The following is a 17,207-nucleotide window of genomic DNA, read 5'->3' on the forward strand; positions in this document are numbered from 1 at the left end:
CTGGTTACGTGCATCCATTCAGTTCGTGAAAAGTCATTAAACTGTATGTTCTCTATGTACTCTTTCTGTAACAAATTTCTGCCTTGGCAAAATGTTGTAAAATAAGGCTCTCATATCACCTGGTGCCTGTTAGAATGGTGAGCATCAGAAAGACAAGACATGACAAGTGTCGGTGGGGATGTGGAGGAAAGGGAAGCTCTGTGGACTGCTGGTGGAATGTAAATTGATGCAGCTACTATAGAAGACAGCAAGGAGGTTCCTCAAAAAGTTAAAAATAGAACTGCTCTATGATCTGGGGATTCCACTTCGGGGTGTTTATCCAAAGGAAGTGAAAACTGGATCTTGAAGGGATATCTGCGCTCTCCTGTGTATTGCAGCGTTAGTCCCAGCAGCCTGGGTATGCAAACAACCCGAGTGTCCTCAATGATGAGTGGATAGAGACGATGTGGTGTGTACACACACACACACACACACACACACACACACACAGAGGAATATTATTCCATCACGAGAAAGACGGAAATCCTGGCTATCTGCAACAACATGGAAATTATGCTAAGTGACTGAAGTCAATCAGAGCAAGACAAATATTGTGCGATATTACAAAATATACATGGAGTCCGAAAGAGGTGAACTCATAAAAACAGAAAGTCGAATGGGTTCTCCCAGGGGCTGAGGGATGGGAGAACTGGGGAGACGCTGTTTAAGGGGGCACACTTACAGCTAGTGAATGAGGAGGTTCTGGAGATCTCATGCATAGCACAGTGATGATGGGCAACAGTACTGGATTATAATGAATTTGAGCAAAACCTGGGAGACAGTGGAGGACAGAGGAGCCTGGTGTGCTGTAGTCCATGGGCCACAAACAGTCGGACACGAACAACAACTATACTATAGCAACAATTGTATTGTAGACACTAGACTTGCCAAGAGACTAGGTCTTAATTATTTCCCCCCCCAAAAGGAAAAGATACTTCTGCAACATGATAAAGCTTTAGCTGACATGACCGCGCACACTGCATTACATGAGTGCACTGAACCAACATGTTGTACATGTTAAATTCACACAGCGTTATATGTCAAATATATTTCAGTTGAAAAAACCCAACCCTCTAATATTGCCATTTGCAACCACACAGATGGACCTTACTTACTTAGTGAAGTAAGTCAGAGGAAGACAAATATTCGTATTATATGATACTATTTTATGTGGAATCTAAAAAGTAATACAAATGAATCTATATTAGAAGACAGAAAAAGACCCACAGACATAGAAAACAAACTATAGTTATCAGAGGGGAAAGGATTGGGGGGAAAGGATAAATTAGGAGTATGGGATTAATAAACACGCCACATAAAATAGGTAAGCAACAGAAATTTACTGTATGCCACAGGGAATTATAGTCAATACTTTGAAATGACATATAATGAAAAATAATCTGGAAAACGTAACTGCATCACTTTGCTGTATCATTGAAACTAATTGCAATATTGTAAATCAACTACCCCTCTTGTTGTTCAGTCGCTAAGTTGTGTCCAACTCTGTGCAACCCCCTGGACTTAGCCCACCAGGCTCCTCTGTCCATGGGATTTCCCAGACAAGAATACCGGAGTGGGTTGCCATTTCCTTCTCCAGGGGATCTTCCCGACCCAGGGATCGAACCTGCGTCTCCTGCTTGGCAGGAGCCATCTGGGAAGTCTTAAATCAACTATACTTTTATTTTAAAAAAAAGAAAAATAAAACAGTACTCTTAGGAACAGAGACTATTATTTGAGAAATGAAGGAACTGAAGCAGAGGGTGTCAGCAAGCTGTCGAAGTCTCACGTTTAAGCATCACGATCTGAGCCCAGGCAGTTGGGCCCCCGTGTCCCGATCCCCAGGGCTGAGCCCCACTGCCGCCCCAGCCAGGAAGGGGGACTCACCTTGGAGTAGTCAAAGCCGTGTTTCTCCTTCACTCCATTCCGACACAGCGTGTAGTTATAAAAGCGGGAGTTTTTGAGGAGGCCGACCCATTCCTTCCAGCCTGGCGGCACGTAGGAGCCGTTGTATTCATTAAGGTACTTCCCGAAGAAAGCTGGAGGGGAGAGGCACCAGGAAGCCACGTGAGGTTGCAGAGAGCAAAAGCCTTCTCCTGCCACCACTCAATAGAAATTTCCAAACCATGCCAGGCCAGGACATGGAGACAGCACTGCCCCCTGAACCACGGAGCCCCTCGCCAGCAAGTGCAGTCCGTGACCCCGTTCTCCAATGTTCTCGCATGCAGAAAGTAAAATACACAGGATTGCAGAGAAAATCAATTGTTTTGGAAAATCAGTTATCAAAGTATTAGAGTTTGCCATAGAGTAATGGGTCCTTAAAAAAAAAATGAAGATGCTAAATGCAAGGCCTTGTAAAAAGTGATCATTTCAAAGTAGTGATGAGTGAAAACAGTTTTGTAAAAATATCTCTTTATTCGGCTGCACTGGGTCTTAGCTGTAGCACGTGGAATCTTTAGTTGCAGCATGTGAGATCTAGTTCCCAGACCAGGGATTGAACCGTGTGGAGTCTCAGCCACTGCACTACCAGGGAAGTCCTGAGGGAGAATATTTTACTTTGCAATATCTACAGCAACTGCAATGGAATACTGAAATATCGGTGATTTCTACAGATGACAAGTTATAGATTCTGCCGACATGCCACAGTTAGAGGCCTACATTCCTAATTGAAGCAAATGTCGAGTGTCAGTTATAGGTCAGTGAAAACAAGAGTCTAGATTTTTACCACTCAGGTTTACGGATCCCCTTGGATTTTATCTACGACTCAGTGACTAGAAGGGCTAACAATAAAAAAAAAAAAATGGACCAAGGCCAGTTGTTGGTGGGGGCGTGGAGCATCTGGAGTTCTCACACACTGCCGGCGGATGTGCAGAGCGATCCCGGCACAGAAAGAAAACTGTTTGCTAGTATCTGTTAAACTTGATCATAGTCATAGCTTCTGCCCCAGCCATTTGAATCCTGGGTGTTCATTCAGCAGAAACGCATTCATATGTTCACCCAAAGTTCCAGGCTCACAGCAGCACTATTCATGATAGCAAATAACTAGAAAGAAAACAGACATCCATCTGTGCATGAGTGGGGAAACAGGACCACCCTGGTGCTGGTTAAGAATCCACCTGCTAGTGCAGGGGACACGCGCTCGATCCCCAGTCCGGGAAGACCCCACATGCCGTGGGGCAACCAATCCCTTGTGCTTGACAGCCTGTGCTTCTCAGCAGGAGAAGCCACGCAATGAGAAGCCTGTGCGCGATGCGAGAGTAGCCCCCACTCACCGCAACGAGAGAAAGCCCGTAGCAACGAGGACCCTGTGCTGCCATGAACAACAAACAAACAAATAACTACAATTTAAAAAGAAGACTAGAGAAACACAATGTATGTTTATATACCCGAGTATGTATAGAAACGAGGAAAACACTAGTGCCACGCTTACTAACAGGGATGAGTTACAACAACCAGTGTTAAGAGAAATAAACCAGATATAATCGTATCACTGCATGATCCCCTTTACATCAAGTTCAAAGCCAGGCAAAAGGAGTCTATGGCTCTGGGAAGAAAAGCAGTGGTCATTGCTGGATGTGGGGGAAAGGTGGATGGAAAGGGACTTCTTGGGTAATGATGGTCTTGTTCTGTTGCTGGGACACGGGTGGTTCAGCTGGTGAAACTCCACGGGGCTGGGTGTTTACAGCATGGCATGTCTCGGCATGCCTGCTCCCCACCACCAGCAGGGCTCACTCAAAAAAAATTTACCCTAATTCATCCAGACTGGGACATACCCCAAACTCTCTGTGGGCAGTGAGGTGACACAAGGTTTTCGAGATATTTTTGGTTCTTTGTATCTTCCTCAATAAGCTAGGACAATTTTAAATAATTATGACCTATAAGGCCACTTTTTTTTTTTTTTAGCAATGGACAAATCTGTGAGAGTTTTTCCAGAAGCAGAGGTGCCAGGCCAGCCCTCTCTTCCGGATGAGAACACCGGGGCTCCGAGACACTCAGAACCACTGCCGAGAGCTCGGGTCGTGGAAGGGATATATAGAGATCCTGCAAGCTGGGTGCTGAGTGCTGTTCCTGGCAAACCAGTGAGTGTCCAGTGGGTGTCAGTTCAGAGCCTAAGATGAGAAGAGACAGACGGAGATGAGCGCTGAAGAACTGATGCTTTTGACCTGTGGTGCTAGAGGAGACTCTTGAGAGTCCCTTGGACAGTAAGGAGATCCAACCAGTCAATCCTAAAGGAAATCAACCCTGAATATTCATGGGAAGGACTGATGCTGAAGCTTCAATACTTTGGCCACTTGATGTGAAGAACCAACCACTGGAAAAGACCCTGATGCTGGGAAAGACAGGGCAGGAGAAGAAGGGGGGCAGCAGAGGATGAGATGGTTGGATGGCATCACTGACTCAATGGACATGAGTTTGAGCAAGCTCCAGGAGATGGTGAAGGACAGGGAGACCTGGTGTGCTGCAGTCCGTGGGGTCACAGAGACTGACACGACTTAGTGACTGAACAACAGGAGGGAGAAGTGGGCAGGGGCTGGGCTACGATGCCAGCAGAGGTAAGATGTGGCCATCCACTTAGAACTTCCAGAGAGCATGGAGGCCCGCTTGAGTCCTGTTGGCTCAGAGGAGAGGGGCTGGGCCAGGAGAAGATGCCATGCAGCAGAGCCCTCTCTGGGGTTTCCCTGGAGGCCTGGCAGGTGGCTGGCACTGCCCAGAGGTAGGAAGATTCCTGCTCATCCACAAACACCAGATCCCCACATCCCCCCAGGCACAAGGCAAAGGGAAGTGTTTCCATTAGATCCCCACCCCTGCACATAGAACCAGGAAGGGAGTGCTCCTGAGGAAGGAGTGATGAACTGCCTCCTAGAAAGATGCTGGCATGAGGAGGCGGTGGAAACACGAAGTGAGGACCCCCAGTGATCCGGAAGGTAAGGTGGAGCCTCCCTTCACACGGGAAGACGGTGCAGAAATGACCGGAAAGAAGCCCCGGGCTGCTGGGGGCTGGAAAACTGGCTGCCCCAGCTCTGAGTCCTGAGTAACACCCAGTCTTTACAGAGGGAAAGGTAAGCAGGTGATGGGTGCCCAATTTAACAGTGACTGCACGTCCCGGCTGGGTGTTGGGGCATCAAAGACTGAACTGCCAGCTGGAGGTAAGAGGCAGCTGGAAAGTTATCAGGTGAGCTGAAGGCTGGAGCCTCTTTCTCCAGAACGTCCCCTTCTAGAGGCTCACTGCCTCCGCCCTGTAAAGCAGTGACCGAGCTGGGGCAGCTTTGCCCCTTAGACACGGCAGGGCCTGCAGGCATCTCAAGCTTATCACAACCTGGGGAGGCGGGCGCAGGTGGCTTCCAGTGGCTGGAGGCCAGGGAGGCTGCTAAGCATTTGACAGAGCTCAGGACGGCCCCTCCCACAGAGAATCACCTGGCGCCCAGTGTCAATAGCTTGGAGTTGGAAGAAAACCCTGATTTAAAATAACTCCACCCAACTCTCAGCCTCTCCTTCCCTCCAGTAAAAGAACCAATCTGTGAGAGCTGAGAAAGTACCTGGAGACCAGGTACAGCCCAGGAAACAAGATCTGCAGAGTCTCAATGACCTTACTCCCCACTTCTGATTTTATTTCCATAATTGGGGAGCTCTACTCTGCTAACATGGCCGGCCTCTCTCCATGCTTTCCTGTTCCTCCTCCTCCAGGAAGACTGCCCCTAGGGGCAGCAAACCTTCCTGTAAAAGTCCAGAGAGTAAATATTTTAGGCTTCCAGGGCCAGATAGTCCCTATTGCAGCTATTCAACCCTGCTATTGCATGAAACAGTCATAGACAATTGAGTGTGGCTCTGTTTCAATAAAACTTTATTTACAAAGGCAGAAAGAGGACCGGATCTGGCTCATGGACTGCAGTCTGCTGACCCTAAGCACATATGTCTGGTGGGTTTGAAGGGACAAACTGGATATGCAAAACCCAATCCTTCCTTTGCCTTCTGTAAGGAGTGAGTTACCTTCAGGCAATGCTAGCTCAGGGGGCTTGGCTCAGTGAGAAGTCTGTCTGACTCTGGAGTTTAGCATCAGGAAGCCCAGCTGCCCTCAGAGGGAAGCCAGGTCCTCAAACCTGGCCTTTATCAGATTCCTCCAAGTGCTATTTTAACATCCATCTGCTGACTCCTTAATTTTATTCCTCATTTGGTTCAAAATTTCAACAAGGAAGAAGGGGACTTTAATAAGACCAACACTTTGTCATGACAAACAATATTGGTGGTGATGTAAATGTTTTCTTTTGAAACAAAGTGAAGTAAAAAGAGTAAAACAATTGAGAGAAAATATTAAGTGAATGATAGAATCAGTGTCCTGGCATGTAAAAATCAATATATTCATTTAACAACTATTTATTAAACACCTAAGGAGCTGGAGCTGTCCGCACCACTGGAAACATGGCAGCAAAGAAGAGCCACAGGCCCCCTGGCCTCGCGGAGCTCACATTCTGTGCGTCTGTGGGGTGACTGTGACAAGTGCAGAGAGTGATGTTGGTGACAACAGTGATGAGGAAAATAAGGGACGATGACGCAACAGAATGGCCAGAGACGGACCATGGGAGGTGTCCCTGGGCAGGGTACTCAGGGGAGGGCTCTTGGAGGAACGATGAGAATGAGAGAGAAGACAGGAATACAAGGAAAATGCTCCAGGCCAAGAGCACAGCAAGTGCAAAGGTCCTAAGGCAGGAACAAGCTCGGGAGCACGCATCCTCCGAGATATCAGACGCCAGATCTTGCACTTTGTGTGCATTTTTCCGGAAAAAGTCCACAGCTTTTGACATATTTTGAAAGGAACCCAGGACAAGTCATTTAAGAAGCACTGAACTTCACTCTCTTGGTTTGCAGAAGAGTGAATGAAAGTCCAGAAAAGGAGGTTCAGTGACTCCCCGCTGGGGGACCTAGGGTGCCTCCCAGATCTCCCCAGTCCCCGGCTTATGTTCCTACTGGTTTGTCCCTGAAGACCTGGGCCAAGGTCTTTCTGAGGAATGTGCAACTTGGAATGCTAAAGAGCCTAAATTCTTGGCTCAGCTGGTGGGATAAATATTTCTTGGGTGGTGGGAGGAGGGATGACTTTGGAAGCCCACCCCTGCCTATTATGGTCCAATGCTACAGGTGTCAACACATCCAGGGCTATTTCCTCTGTTAGAATCTCCTCTTTCACATCTCTCTAACCTCCAACCTTTAAAAACTCCAGACTTTATTATTCAGCCTCCACAAGGCCCTAGAAAACAGGGCTTCAGTCAAAGGCTTTTAGTGCCAAATTAGATTTTGTTCTCATTTGATTAGATTTCCCCAAGGCAGTGTTTTAAATGGCTATTCCAGCACCAGTTGAGGTGGGAGAAGCGAATTAGTGTGGGCCCTGGGGCTCTGAGGCTGGGAGATATGGGCTGGAGAATGAGCTAGAATTAACATCAAGATTAAAAATGCAGACCGAGTCACGGTTGGAGTCTGAAGTCGCTGAGCCTTCACTGCTAGGATGGTGTAAAAGGAAGACCAAACTGGGAGCTGGTGAAGGGGTGGAACAACTTGGCAAACAGATTATGAGGATTAAACGCCAGGCCAGGAAAGATCACTGACCATGTGCCGGCTGAGGGCTGCCCCTAGGACGTAGGGCTGGCATCAATAGAAAGGACAGCGCACTTGCTGGCTCCTGGGTACAAATTTACACCTGGCAACAGAGACTTCAGTTTTGCGCTGTGATTCTTTGGGTCGCACCACTTCCTTATGTAAATACACAGCGGCTGCGTGCATAATCTCAGTCTGACCAATCAGAGCGCTACATTCCCCTGGCTATTGCCATTGGTTCAGGGATGCGCATGTGACCCAAGTTCGGCCAATGAGAGTCAGACCTGGGATTTTAGGGTGCTAGTGGGAAGGAGCTAAGTTTTTCTTTCATGGAGCTTGAAGCTGGTGGGATATAAGCTTGAAACTGCCAGCAGCCTTCTTGCTACTAAGAAGGGGGGAGTCTGTTTGAAGGTGAAGCAACATGGAAGAAAGCATCAGAGGTGAGAGATGGAGAGAGAGAGAGGTGGAGAGAGGAATATCCTTGTTCGAGTCCCTGAGTCCACTCTTACCTGAAGTCACCTTTAATGCTAGCGTTTTCAGTTATGTCGTGTTTCCCAACATTAGGGGACACTGGACAGTGGGTACCTTATTAGTTGTCACAAACAGCATCAAGTGGGTAGGGGTCAAGGATGCTGGTAAATATCCTGTAATTCACAGGACAGCTCTCCAGGAAAAAGAATTATCTGGCCCAACACATCAGCAGTGCCAAGGTTGAGAAATCCCAAGTAAGGTCAACTAATAAGTCCTACCACTCCATTTTTGTTGTTGTTTGCTTAATTCCTTTCCGGTTGAGGTCTTTCCCCAGCAGTTAAAAGGCCCAAGGAAAAGACAATGAGATGCTTAGTACAGAGCAGGGTTTTGGCAAACCGCATCAGGCCTGCCACCTGTTCTTGTAAATAGTTTCGTTGGAACACAGCCGCGCCCATTTGTTTAGTATTATTATGGCTGCTGGCACACTACAATGGCAGAGTGGGATTGCTGAATGGAGACCATGTGGCTGCAAGTCCTAAATATTTACTATCTGGCCCTGCGGGAAAAGTTTTCTAACACTTGGTGTAAAGCAAAATTCCCTGTGTGGGGTGAAGGACCCTCTGGGATTTAAACAGGGCTGCAGTGACTTGGAAGAAGAATGCCAGTTCAGCAGAAGCAGGCTCTGAACTGGGCCAGGATGGTGGAGGCCCCAAAGTGTGAAGGAACACAGCAAAGAGGCTGGCATGACAACCGGACAGGAGCAGCCAGTCACAGGCTGTCCGTGTGCATGCGTGGTCCTGATATGCACAAATGCGGTACGTACATGCAACGGAACATTACTAAGCCATGAAAAGGAACAACACTGTGTCATCTGTAGAGATGTCGATAGACCTAGACTAGACCTAGGCCTAGACTTAACGTCATACAGTCGTAAGTCAGAAAGAGAGAAACAATACCATATATGAATGCATCTGTGTGGAATCTAGAAAAACGGTACTGAAGAACCTATTTCCAGGGCAGCAAGAGAGAGGCAGACATAGGGAGTGAACACGTGGACACAAGGGTCCGCCAACGGGAAGGTGGGATGAGCTGGGAGATTAGGATCGACATATATACACCACCATGTGTAAACTAGATAACTAGCGGGAAGCTGCTGGACAGCCCAGGGAGCTCAGCCTGGTGCTCTGTGATGACCTAGAGGGGTGGGACGGAGGCTCCAGAGGGCGGGCATATATGTGCACATACAGCTGACTCACTTTGTTGTCCAGCAGAAACACACCACTGTAAAGCAACTATACTCCAACAGCAAAACAAGAAACACAGTGCCCCACAGCGTGGTTCAAACGCAGTTACAGCAGCCTAGTAACCGTAACTACGTGAAGTACGAACTTCAAACCTCACCACGAGCTCCTCTGTCCGAAAACCGCTGTGTAAATAACAGATGCTCATCATGATCGGTCACATCACTTCCTGCAAAGTCTGTCAGTGACTGCCCGCTGCCCACCCCTGAGTTCATGCACAGATAGCGATGCATGTGGTCGTGTTGCCTCCGTGTCTCCCAGAGACACAGCTGTAAGACATTTTACAAAAGTGGATTATCAAAAGGAGAAAGCTGGCCACCAGAGGCCAGCGTGCAGCCACTAAACAAAGGGTTAAAACGCTGAAATTGAAACCCTGAGTTGAATGTCAATGGAATCACAGAAGAAGTGGATCAGACTGTGGGGATGTGGACACTCACGGTGTGGGGAACTCCGGATAGGCGGCCAGATGAAGGCAAACGTAACCTGGATGTAAACGACAAGGACGAGGATGTCTCAGAGGAAGGGATGTTAAAGGGACTCAGAGGTACTTTGCAACATTGAAAGCTGCGTGATCTTGAGCAAGTCGTTTCTCTCCATCCCTCTGACTTTCCATTTATAAAACAGGGACAACAACAAGTATCTACATGGTGGGTGGTGGTGAGAACTCATATGTGTACAGTGCCTAGAAACAAGTGCCCACTAAATGTTACAGTTGGATTAGCGCCAATGCACCCATCCCCTCTTGCTCTGTTAATACCGTGTCTAAGGGAGGCCCTGCAGAGACAGAGGTCAGAAGCCAGACCCTCCTCCTCCCCGCTTAGAGGGGATTCTTACTCCCCATGTCCTTCCCCAGCGCTCTCTCCTGTCCTGCAGGCCCGGGCAGGCAGCTCTGGTTGCAAAGCTGAGGGCCCGCTTCCCCTGCTGGCTGCTGCTTTCTGCATGTGTCTGAGTTAAGTGCTGCTGGGGAACCATTCAGAGTCTGATGGGAGAACCAGGCCCTTCTGTTATCTCTCCCAGCCCCAAATCTAACTGAAATTGCCTCGTAATGATCGCATTTGTGGTCTGTAAAAGCTGTGTCTCGCGGCGACCGGAGACTGAAGTGAGCTGGCGGTGAGTCTGGCGCAGGAGTGTAGACGGAGGCATCACTTTGGATTCGGGGGAGATGCAGCTGGAGTGAAATAGGCATCCGGGGTAATTCTCTGCGCTGGAGAGTGGGTCAGACTGAGCCAAAGTGGGGGCACCACTGTTCTGCGCCTCCAGGTGGCCATTCCCCTTCATTGGGGGTGACATGGGGGTGATATAGACAAGCAGCCCAGGGGCATCTCTGCAGCCAGACTGTCTCGTCTGCTACTTCCTAACACTCACCTCCAGCAAGTGACTTCACCCCACTGTGCCTCAGTGGACAAGGATAACAGTTAAGCCACTGCCTGCGGTCATGTGGAGTTGGGGAAAACCAACATGTGCATGGAACAGAAAATAGTCCCTGGAATGTCCTAAGTACCTGGCAAGTGGCAGCAAGAGAGATTGACCCGCCTTCAGGGCCCTCGCCTCCCCCACGGCGGGCCATCAGGGTGGAACTGTCGACGAGGCTATTTCAAGGGCATTGGAGCCTCTGAACACACATTCAGCCCACACCATCTCCACCCACATCCTACATTAGAGATAATCGATAAATAACTAAGAATCAAAATATTCCGGAGTGGACTGGTTGATCATGCTACACTTCATTATTTACATTCGAATATAAACATCTCATTAAATATTTACTCATTTTGATTGGGTAGTTTCCCTCGTAATTTGGAGCCAATGGACCGATATCTATACATTTGCACGAATACACACACACACACTCTTTTTTTCTTTTAGGTGACCCCTAAAAAGCCACAGCCACAGATTCCTCTTAAATACAAAGATCCCAAGGGTCCATCAAAATGTTTCTTCCCACTCAAAGGGCAGGAGTATGGCTGAGGTTGGTCAATCTGACTCTGCCCTGGGATTTTGAATCTTGAGCTAGGAGACTCAAAGGTAGAAAAAAGGGTTGGATTTCTGTAACACCCTCCATGAGATAGTGGCTCAAGAGCTGCAATCTGAATCCTCAGATGCAGTGCTTGGGAATCCAGATGAAAGAGGCAAGGCCTTCAGGGTGATTTAGTCCAAAAGGAGAAACGCATCTTGCTCCTCCATCCTCATTTCTTTGCACACAGAGGAAGCAGCCTCCACCTGGACTCGGTGCCTCTAACCCAGACACCCCCAAGTGTCCAGAGGACCCTTCTGAACCCAAGATCCTAGTCGTTTTGCTCTAGTGACTCCCCGACCCATCCTACAACCTTCTGCATCTCCCATCACTCGCCCCACTGTCCACTGTGTTCTGAACACTCCCGACCTTTCGTTCCTTAAAACGCTTTGAACTTACTGCATCTCAGGACACTTGCACCTGCTCTTTTCTGCCTCAGATCCTAGCCTCCTTCCTTCTCACACGGACTGGCTCCTTCTCACTGTGACATCTCAGATCAGATGTCACCTCACCCGGAGAAGGTGTCTCTGATCGCTGTGCAAGGTCACCCATCCCTCTCGCCATACTCTCTATCTTCTCCATGGCACTCGGTGCTGAGATTATCCTGGAGGTGTGTTTGTTGCCCTGTTTATCATCATCTCCCCAGGCACGCTGGGTCCACAAGGCAGGGGCCGTTTCTGGGTGCTGCAGCCCCAGCCCGGTACCTGGCTAAGCATGGGCACACGGTGACAGCTTCTGACAGGGTGCCTGGGTCAGTGGACTTGGGAAGGGCCCACGGGTCAGGCAGGGTAAGGCTGCCCCATCCAGTGTCTTAAACCTCACATCCTTCCTGGGAGGGCTGGAAAAGCAGCAGCTACAGATTTTACATTACTTTGCTGACTAAGGTCCGTCTAGTCAAGGCTACGGTTTTTCCAGTGGTCATGAATGGATGTGAGAGTTGGACTGTGAAGAAGGCTGAGCACCGAAGAATTGATGCTTTTGAACCGTGGTGTTGGAGAAGACTCTTGAGAGTCCCTTGGACTGCAAGGAGATCCAACCAGTCCATTCTGAAGGGATTTCTTTGGAAGGAATGATGCTAAAGCTGAAACTCCAGTACGTTGGCCACCTCATGCGAAGAGTTGACTCATTAGAAAAGACTCTGATGCTGGGAGGGATTGGGGGCAGGAGGAGAAGGGGACGACAGAGGATGAGATGGCTGGATGGCATCACTGACTCAATGGACGTGAGTCTGAGTGAACTCCGGGAGTTGGTGATGGACAGGGAGGCCTGGTGTGCTGCGATTCATGGGTTTGCAAAGAGTCGGACACGACTGAGCGACTGAACTGAACTGACAGGTTTTATTAGAAGGGATTTCTATCACAGCATTGGCTAGGAGAGAATGCTGCATGGTGGAAAAAGGCTACACGGAGGGGCTGGTGATGTTAGCCCATGTACAGAGCATGGGGAATGCATATCAGACCAGCTGGGGTGATCTGCCCTCCTCCAGGGAGGACACTGGCAATGTCTGCAGTCATTTCTGTTTGTCACCACTAAGGGAGACACACACAGCTGATATCTAGCGGGTGGAGGCCAGGGATGCTGCTAAATACCCACCGGTGCATAGGACCGCCCCACCACAAACAGCGATCTGCCTCCAAAGCATCAGTGGTGCTGAGACGGAGGAACTCTGTGCTGGCTACAGTTTCAGAGGTTGTGTGGGTCTCTTGGTGGCGGAGACTGGGGTGCAGTGTGGCTTTGAAGAGGTTGTTTGTTTTTTTTTTTTATTTTCTCCAGAATCCTAAGGGCCAGAGTTTGAGCCCTGCCTCCTCGGGCAAGTGAGTGTTCCTCTCTGAGCCTCAGTGACCTCTTGTATAAAATGGGGGCAGCAGCAGCAATGAATTCATGTCTGGCAGAGGGGGCACACTCCAAAAAAAGGAACTGTGAGTTCCCAAAATATAGCTCACTTTCCTTTATGGGGGTGGGAGGATGAGAACTCAGGTCCCTGGAGAAACAAAAATAGTTGTTAGGAAGCAGATTCTACAGCATCTTGGAAAATGACAAGGTTCCTTGGAGACTCCAGTAATGAGCTCAGGGAAGGATGTTTATGCTGCACAAAGAGACTGTCTGAGCATGACATGATAGCAGAGAAGGGCGGGAGAGCAGAGCTGAGCCAATGACAACAAACAACGTTTGCCAGAGCGATTCAGAAAGGTCAGTGAAAAATGAATTAGAAGCCTGGAAAAGTCCATCTTTCCCAGGACAAACCACCCCGTTTCACACACGAGGAGTTTGGGAAAACGCAAATGGTTCTTCACCCTTCATGACTTCTTCCAAATTCCAATTGGCCTGTGTCTCTTTCATATGTTTTTGCCATTAAAAAAAAATTAGATAAGTAGTTATTGAAGATCTCCTTTATACTGTTCTGTGTCTGAGGGTGAAACGGTGAACAAAACAAACTTATCTGGGTCCAGTGTACTTCATGTGTTTATCCGTCTCTCAATGAGATGATAACGTTTGGCCATTTTTATGTATCCTTTGGACGGTTAACAAAACTTAAAAATTTTTTCCTTCCGGGTCAGTTCATTTGGTGCCAAAAGGCATCTCAAACAGGAGCTTTGGTTGGTTCCCCTAAAATCGCCTCTCATCCCACCTTCCGGTAAATGCCAGCCGCTGCGGCCACACCCCCGGGGTCTCCAGCTGCCCTCTCCCCTTCACTGATACACACACTGATGATGCATCACAGAGGCTCCATATTCCAAACACACTCAGCACTGAGCGCCTCCCACATCTCTCTGGGACCAGCGTGGTCCCAGCCACCACCTTCTCTTGCCTGGACCTTGCTGGGGCCTCCTCCCCGGTCCCAATGCCTCTCCCATCTAACCTCCAAGCTCCAACCTTCCCATCCAACCGCCGCTGTCGCCAGAAGGGTTCTGTTAAATCACAGGCCGGGCCCCGGTTCTGCTCCAAACCCTTCAACAGCTCCGCGTCACCCCTGAACTAAGACTCAGAGTCCTTGTCGTGGCCCACAAGGTCCCACGTGATATGCCTCCTGCCCCCTCCCTGACCCCGCCTCTCCCCTTGGCCTTGGCCCATCCTGCTCCCACTGTGGAGGCCTCCTCCTGTCCTCCCAGCCCCTGGAAGCTCATTTCTGCCTCAGGGACTTTGCCCCTGCTGTCCCCTTTGAAGGAAGCATCGTTTTCAGATGCCTGCATGGACCAATTCCTCCCCTTTCCAAGGCGAACTGCTCCCGGGTTACCTTCTGGTAGGTGTCCAAACATCCTACTAAGATGGCCTCTCCCTACTCCGGCTCTCCCCCTTCTCCTGACTCTGTCTCTCCATGGTACTTAGCTCCACCTGACAAATTTGTCCTCTGGCTTTTCCTACCTGCTCACCCAACTAGAACACCTGTTCCATGAGGGCAGGGGTTTCTGCCTGCCTTGTTCTCACCATGTCTCTACATTGAGAACTGAGTCTGCCAAGCACGAAGGCATCAGTGAACATTCGTGGAGTGAATGATGAATTGATGGAACCAATGAATGCCTGGGGGAGGGGAGGCCTCCGGGAATCTTGTCCAGCTGAGAGGCTAGTGGATTCCTGTTGCTCGGTGCCCAGGTTGCACTGTCTTTGAGCAGAACAGCAGATGGAGTCGTTAGACCATTGTCTTTCTTTTTGATTTGTGGCATCTGATGGGTTGACCTGGGATCTCTTTCATCTGCATGGAGCAGGGCTTCCCTGTGGGGTGCTTTGCAAAACTGAAGAAGGTCCCCAGGCCTGTGTTTGTCAACAGTAGTCACACCAGTGTCCCTTCAGAGTCTTAAGAGCTACTGAGGATGAGAATTTGTTCACATTGGTTATACTGGGTGATAGTTATCATACTCATACTAGAAATTAACACTGAGAAGTTAAAAACACACACATTCATGTAAAAATAGTAATAATAAACCTACTTGTTGGTATGCTGCTGCTGCTGCTAAGTCACTTCAGTCATGTCCGACTCTGTGCGACCCCATAGATGGCAGCCCACCAGGCTCCCTCTTCCCTGGCATTCTCCAGGCAAGAACACTGGAGTGGGTTGCCATTTCCTTCTCTAATGCATGAAAGTGAAAAGTGAAAGGGAAGTCGCTCAGTTGTGTCCGACTCTTCGCAACCCCATGGACTCCAGGCTACCAGGCTCCTCTGCCCATGGGATTTTCCAGGCAAGAGTACTGGAGTGGGGTGCCATTGCCTTCTCTGCTTGTTGGTATATATATTTCAAAATTACAAATAAACATATTTTCCCCCAACAAAATAACATTAGCAAGAAGAGCTGGACTGTTTTTAAAGTTTTGCAAATCTCTTTGAAAGTGAAAGTCGCTCAGTCATGTCCGACTTTTTGCGATCCTGTGTACTATACTGTCCATGGAATTCTCCAGGCCAGAATACTGGAGTGGGTAGCCTTTCCCTTCTCCAGCGGATCTTCCCAAGCCAGGGATCAAATCCAGGTCTCCCACATTGCAGGTGGATTCTTTACCATCTGAGCTATCAGGGAAGCCCTTTAAGGGTTCTTTGAGGGTCGGTTTAACAGAAGACACGTGGGTTCCCACAGCTACTTCTGCAGTTGATGTATTGTAATTTGTTGTTTTGGTTTTGTTCCGTGAAAAACCCAACCTCGCACAGAAAGGAGGGGGAGTCTTTTCATACTTTTTAGACGGTGGCGGGTCTGCTGTGTACCCATCGCATTCACTGTACACATGAAGAAAATGCATGTTAAAAGGCAAATGATGTCTTGGTATTATCATGAAAATGGTTTGGCGCCCAGGGTTCCTGGGGCACACTTTGAAAACCATTGAGTTGGACAGTGATGGCGTTCTGCAACAACCCAACAAGGCAGGTAATATTTCTGTCCCCATTTTACAGTTGGGGGACAGAAACTGTTGGCAAACCAGCTGGAGAAACTGAGGCACAGAGCGATGAAGTCCCCTATGGCCGCCCCAGGTGGCAGAGCTGAGACTGAAACCTAGGTGGTCGTCTCCAGCCCGGCTTTTGGCTACTACCTCGTCCTGCATCTTGGCAGGGCCGTGACCCCAGTCACTGAAGATGGGGGCGCCTCCCACCTGATAGGGTGGGGAGCTGGTTTGCAGGGGATCCTTCAAGGAGGTTCAGCCCAATTATTTTCCAATCACTAGTAAAGAATCTGCCTGCCAGTGTGGGAGACTCTTGTTCGATCCCTGGGTCAGGGAGAGTCCCTGGAGGAGGAAATGGCAACCCACTCCAGTATTTTTGCCTGAAAAATCCCATGGACAGAGGAGCCCGGTGGGCTACAGTCCCTGGGGCTGCCGAGAGTCAGACGCAACCGAGCATGCACTCAGTTTATGCAAAAAGGGGACACACCGTGCGCAACTCTTTGCAGCAACCTTTCCTCTGCCCTTGGCGTTCATCAGCTCCCTTTCTTCCTCTCCCCTGGGAGAGAATGTACACCGTTTACAACAGGGCACATACGTGCAAACGAGCTTCTGGTGCTCCGTGAATGAATGCGACGGACCGAGTAAGAGGAGGAGAGGTGTGCTGTGGATGGAGACTCAGGCCCTGCCGATGAGATGTCACAGCATCTGTTGTGTTGCCCAGTGCCCGTGTGCTCCTTCTTCATGAACCCAACTGCTAGCTGGCACAAGGCTGCCAGGACGGAGCCGACAGGCTCAGCCTCACTCGCGGGGAGATGTGGCCAGGACCAACTTTTGGTGGACGGGCGAGGTGTGTGAGTTCTCGTGAAGGCCCTACAGGAGGCGGGCGCGCTTCCCCTGGATCTTCTATTTCCTGCTGGCTGGCTGGATGCGGACGCGCAG

At 49.3% G+C, this 17,207-nt stretch overlaps 1 protein-coding gene across 11 annotated transcripts in view; it reads right to left on the minus strand.

Annotated features, from left to right (window-relative positions):
* The window catches only part of SULF2 (sulfatase 2), a 124,958-nt gene that overhangs the window by 39,612 nt on the left and 68,139 nt on the right, over positions 1 to 17,207 (minus strand). For all 11 annotated transcript variants that reach the window (XM_069548762.1, XM_069548759.1, XM_069548765.1 and 8 more), the window contains exon 4: positions 1,924 to 2,075. In XM_069548762.1, coding sequence (XP_069404863.1) covers positions 1,924 to 2,075 — 152 coding nt within the window. The remainder of the gene's footprint in view (positions 1 to 1,923; positions 2,076 to 17,207) is intronic.

The sequence above is a fragment of the Ovis canadensis genome, chromosome 13 (genome assembly GCF_042477335.2).
Source record: "Ovis canadensis isolate MfBH-ARS-UI-01 breed Bighorn chromosome 13, ARS-UI_OviCan_v2, whole genome shotgun sequence".
Lineage (NCBI taxonomy): Eukaryota > Metazoa > Chordata > Mammalia > Artiodactyla > Bovidae > Ovis > Ovis canadensis.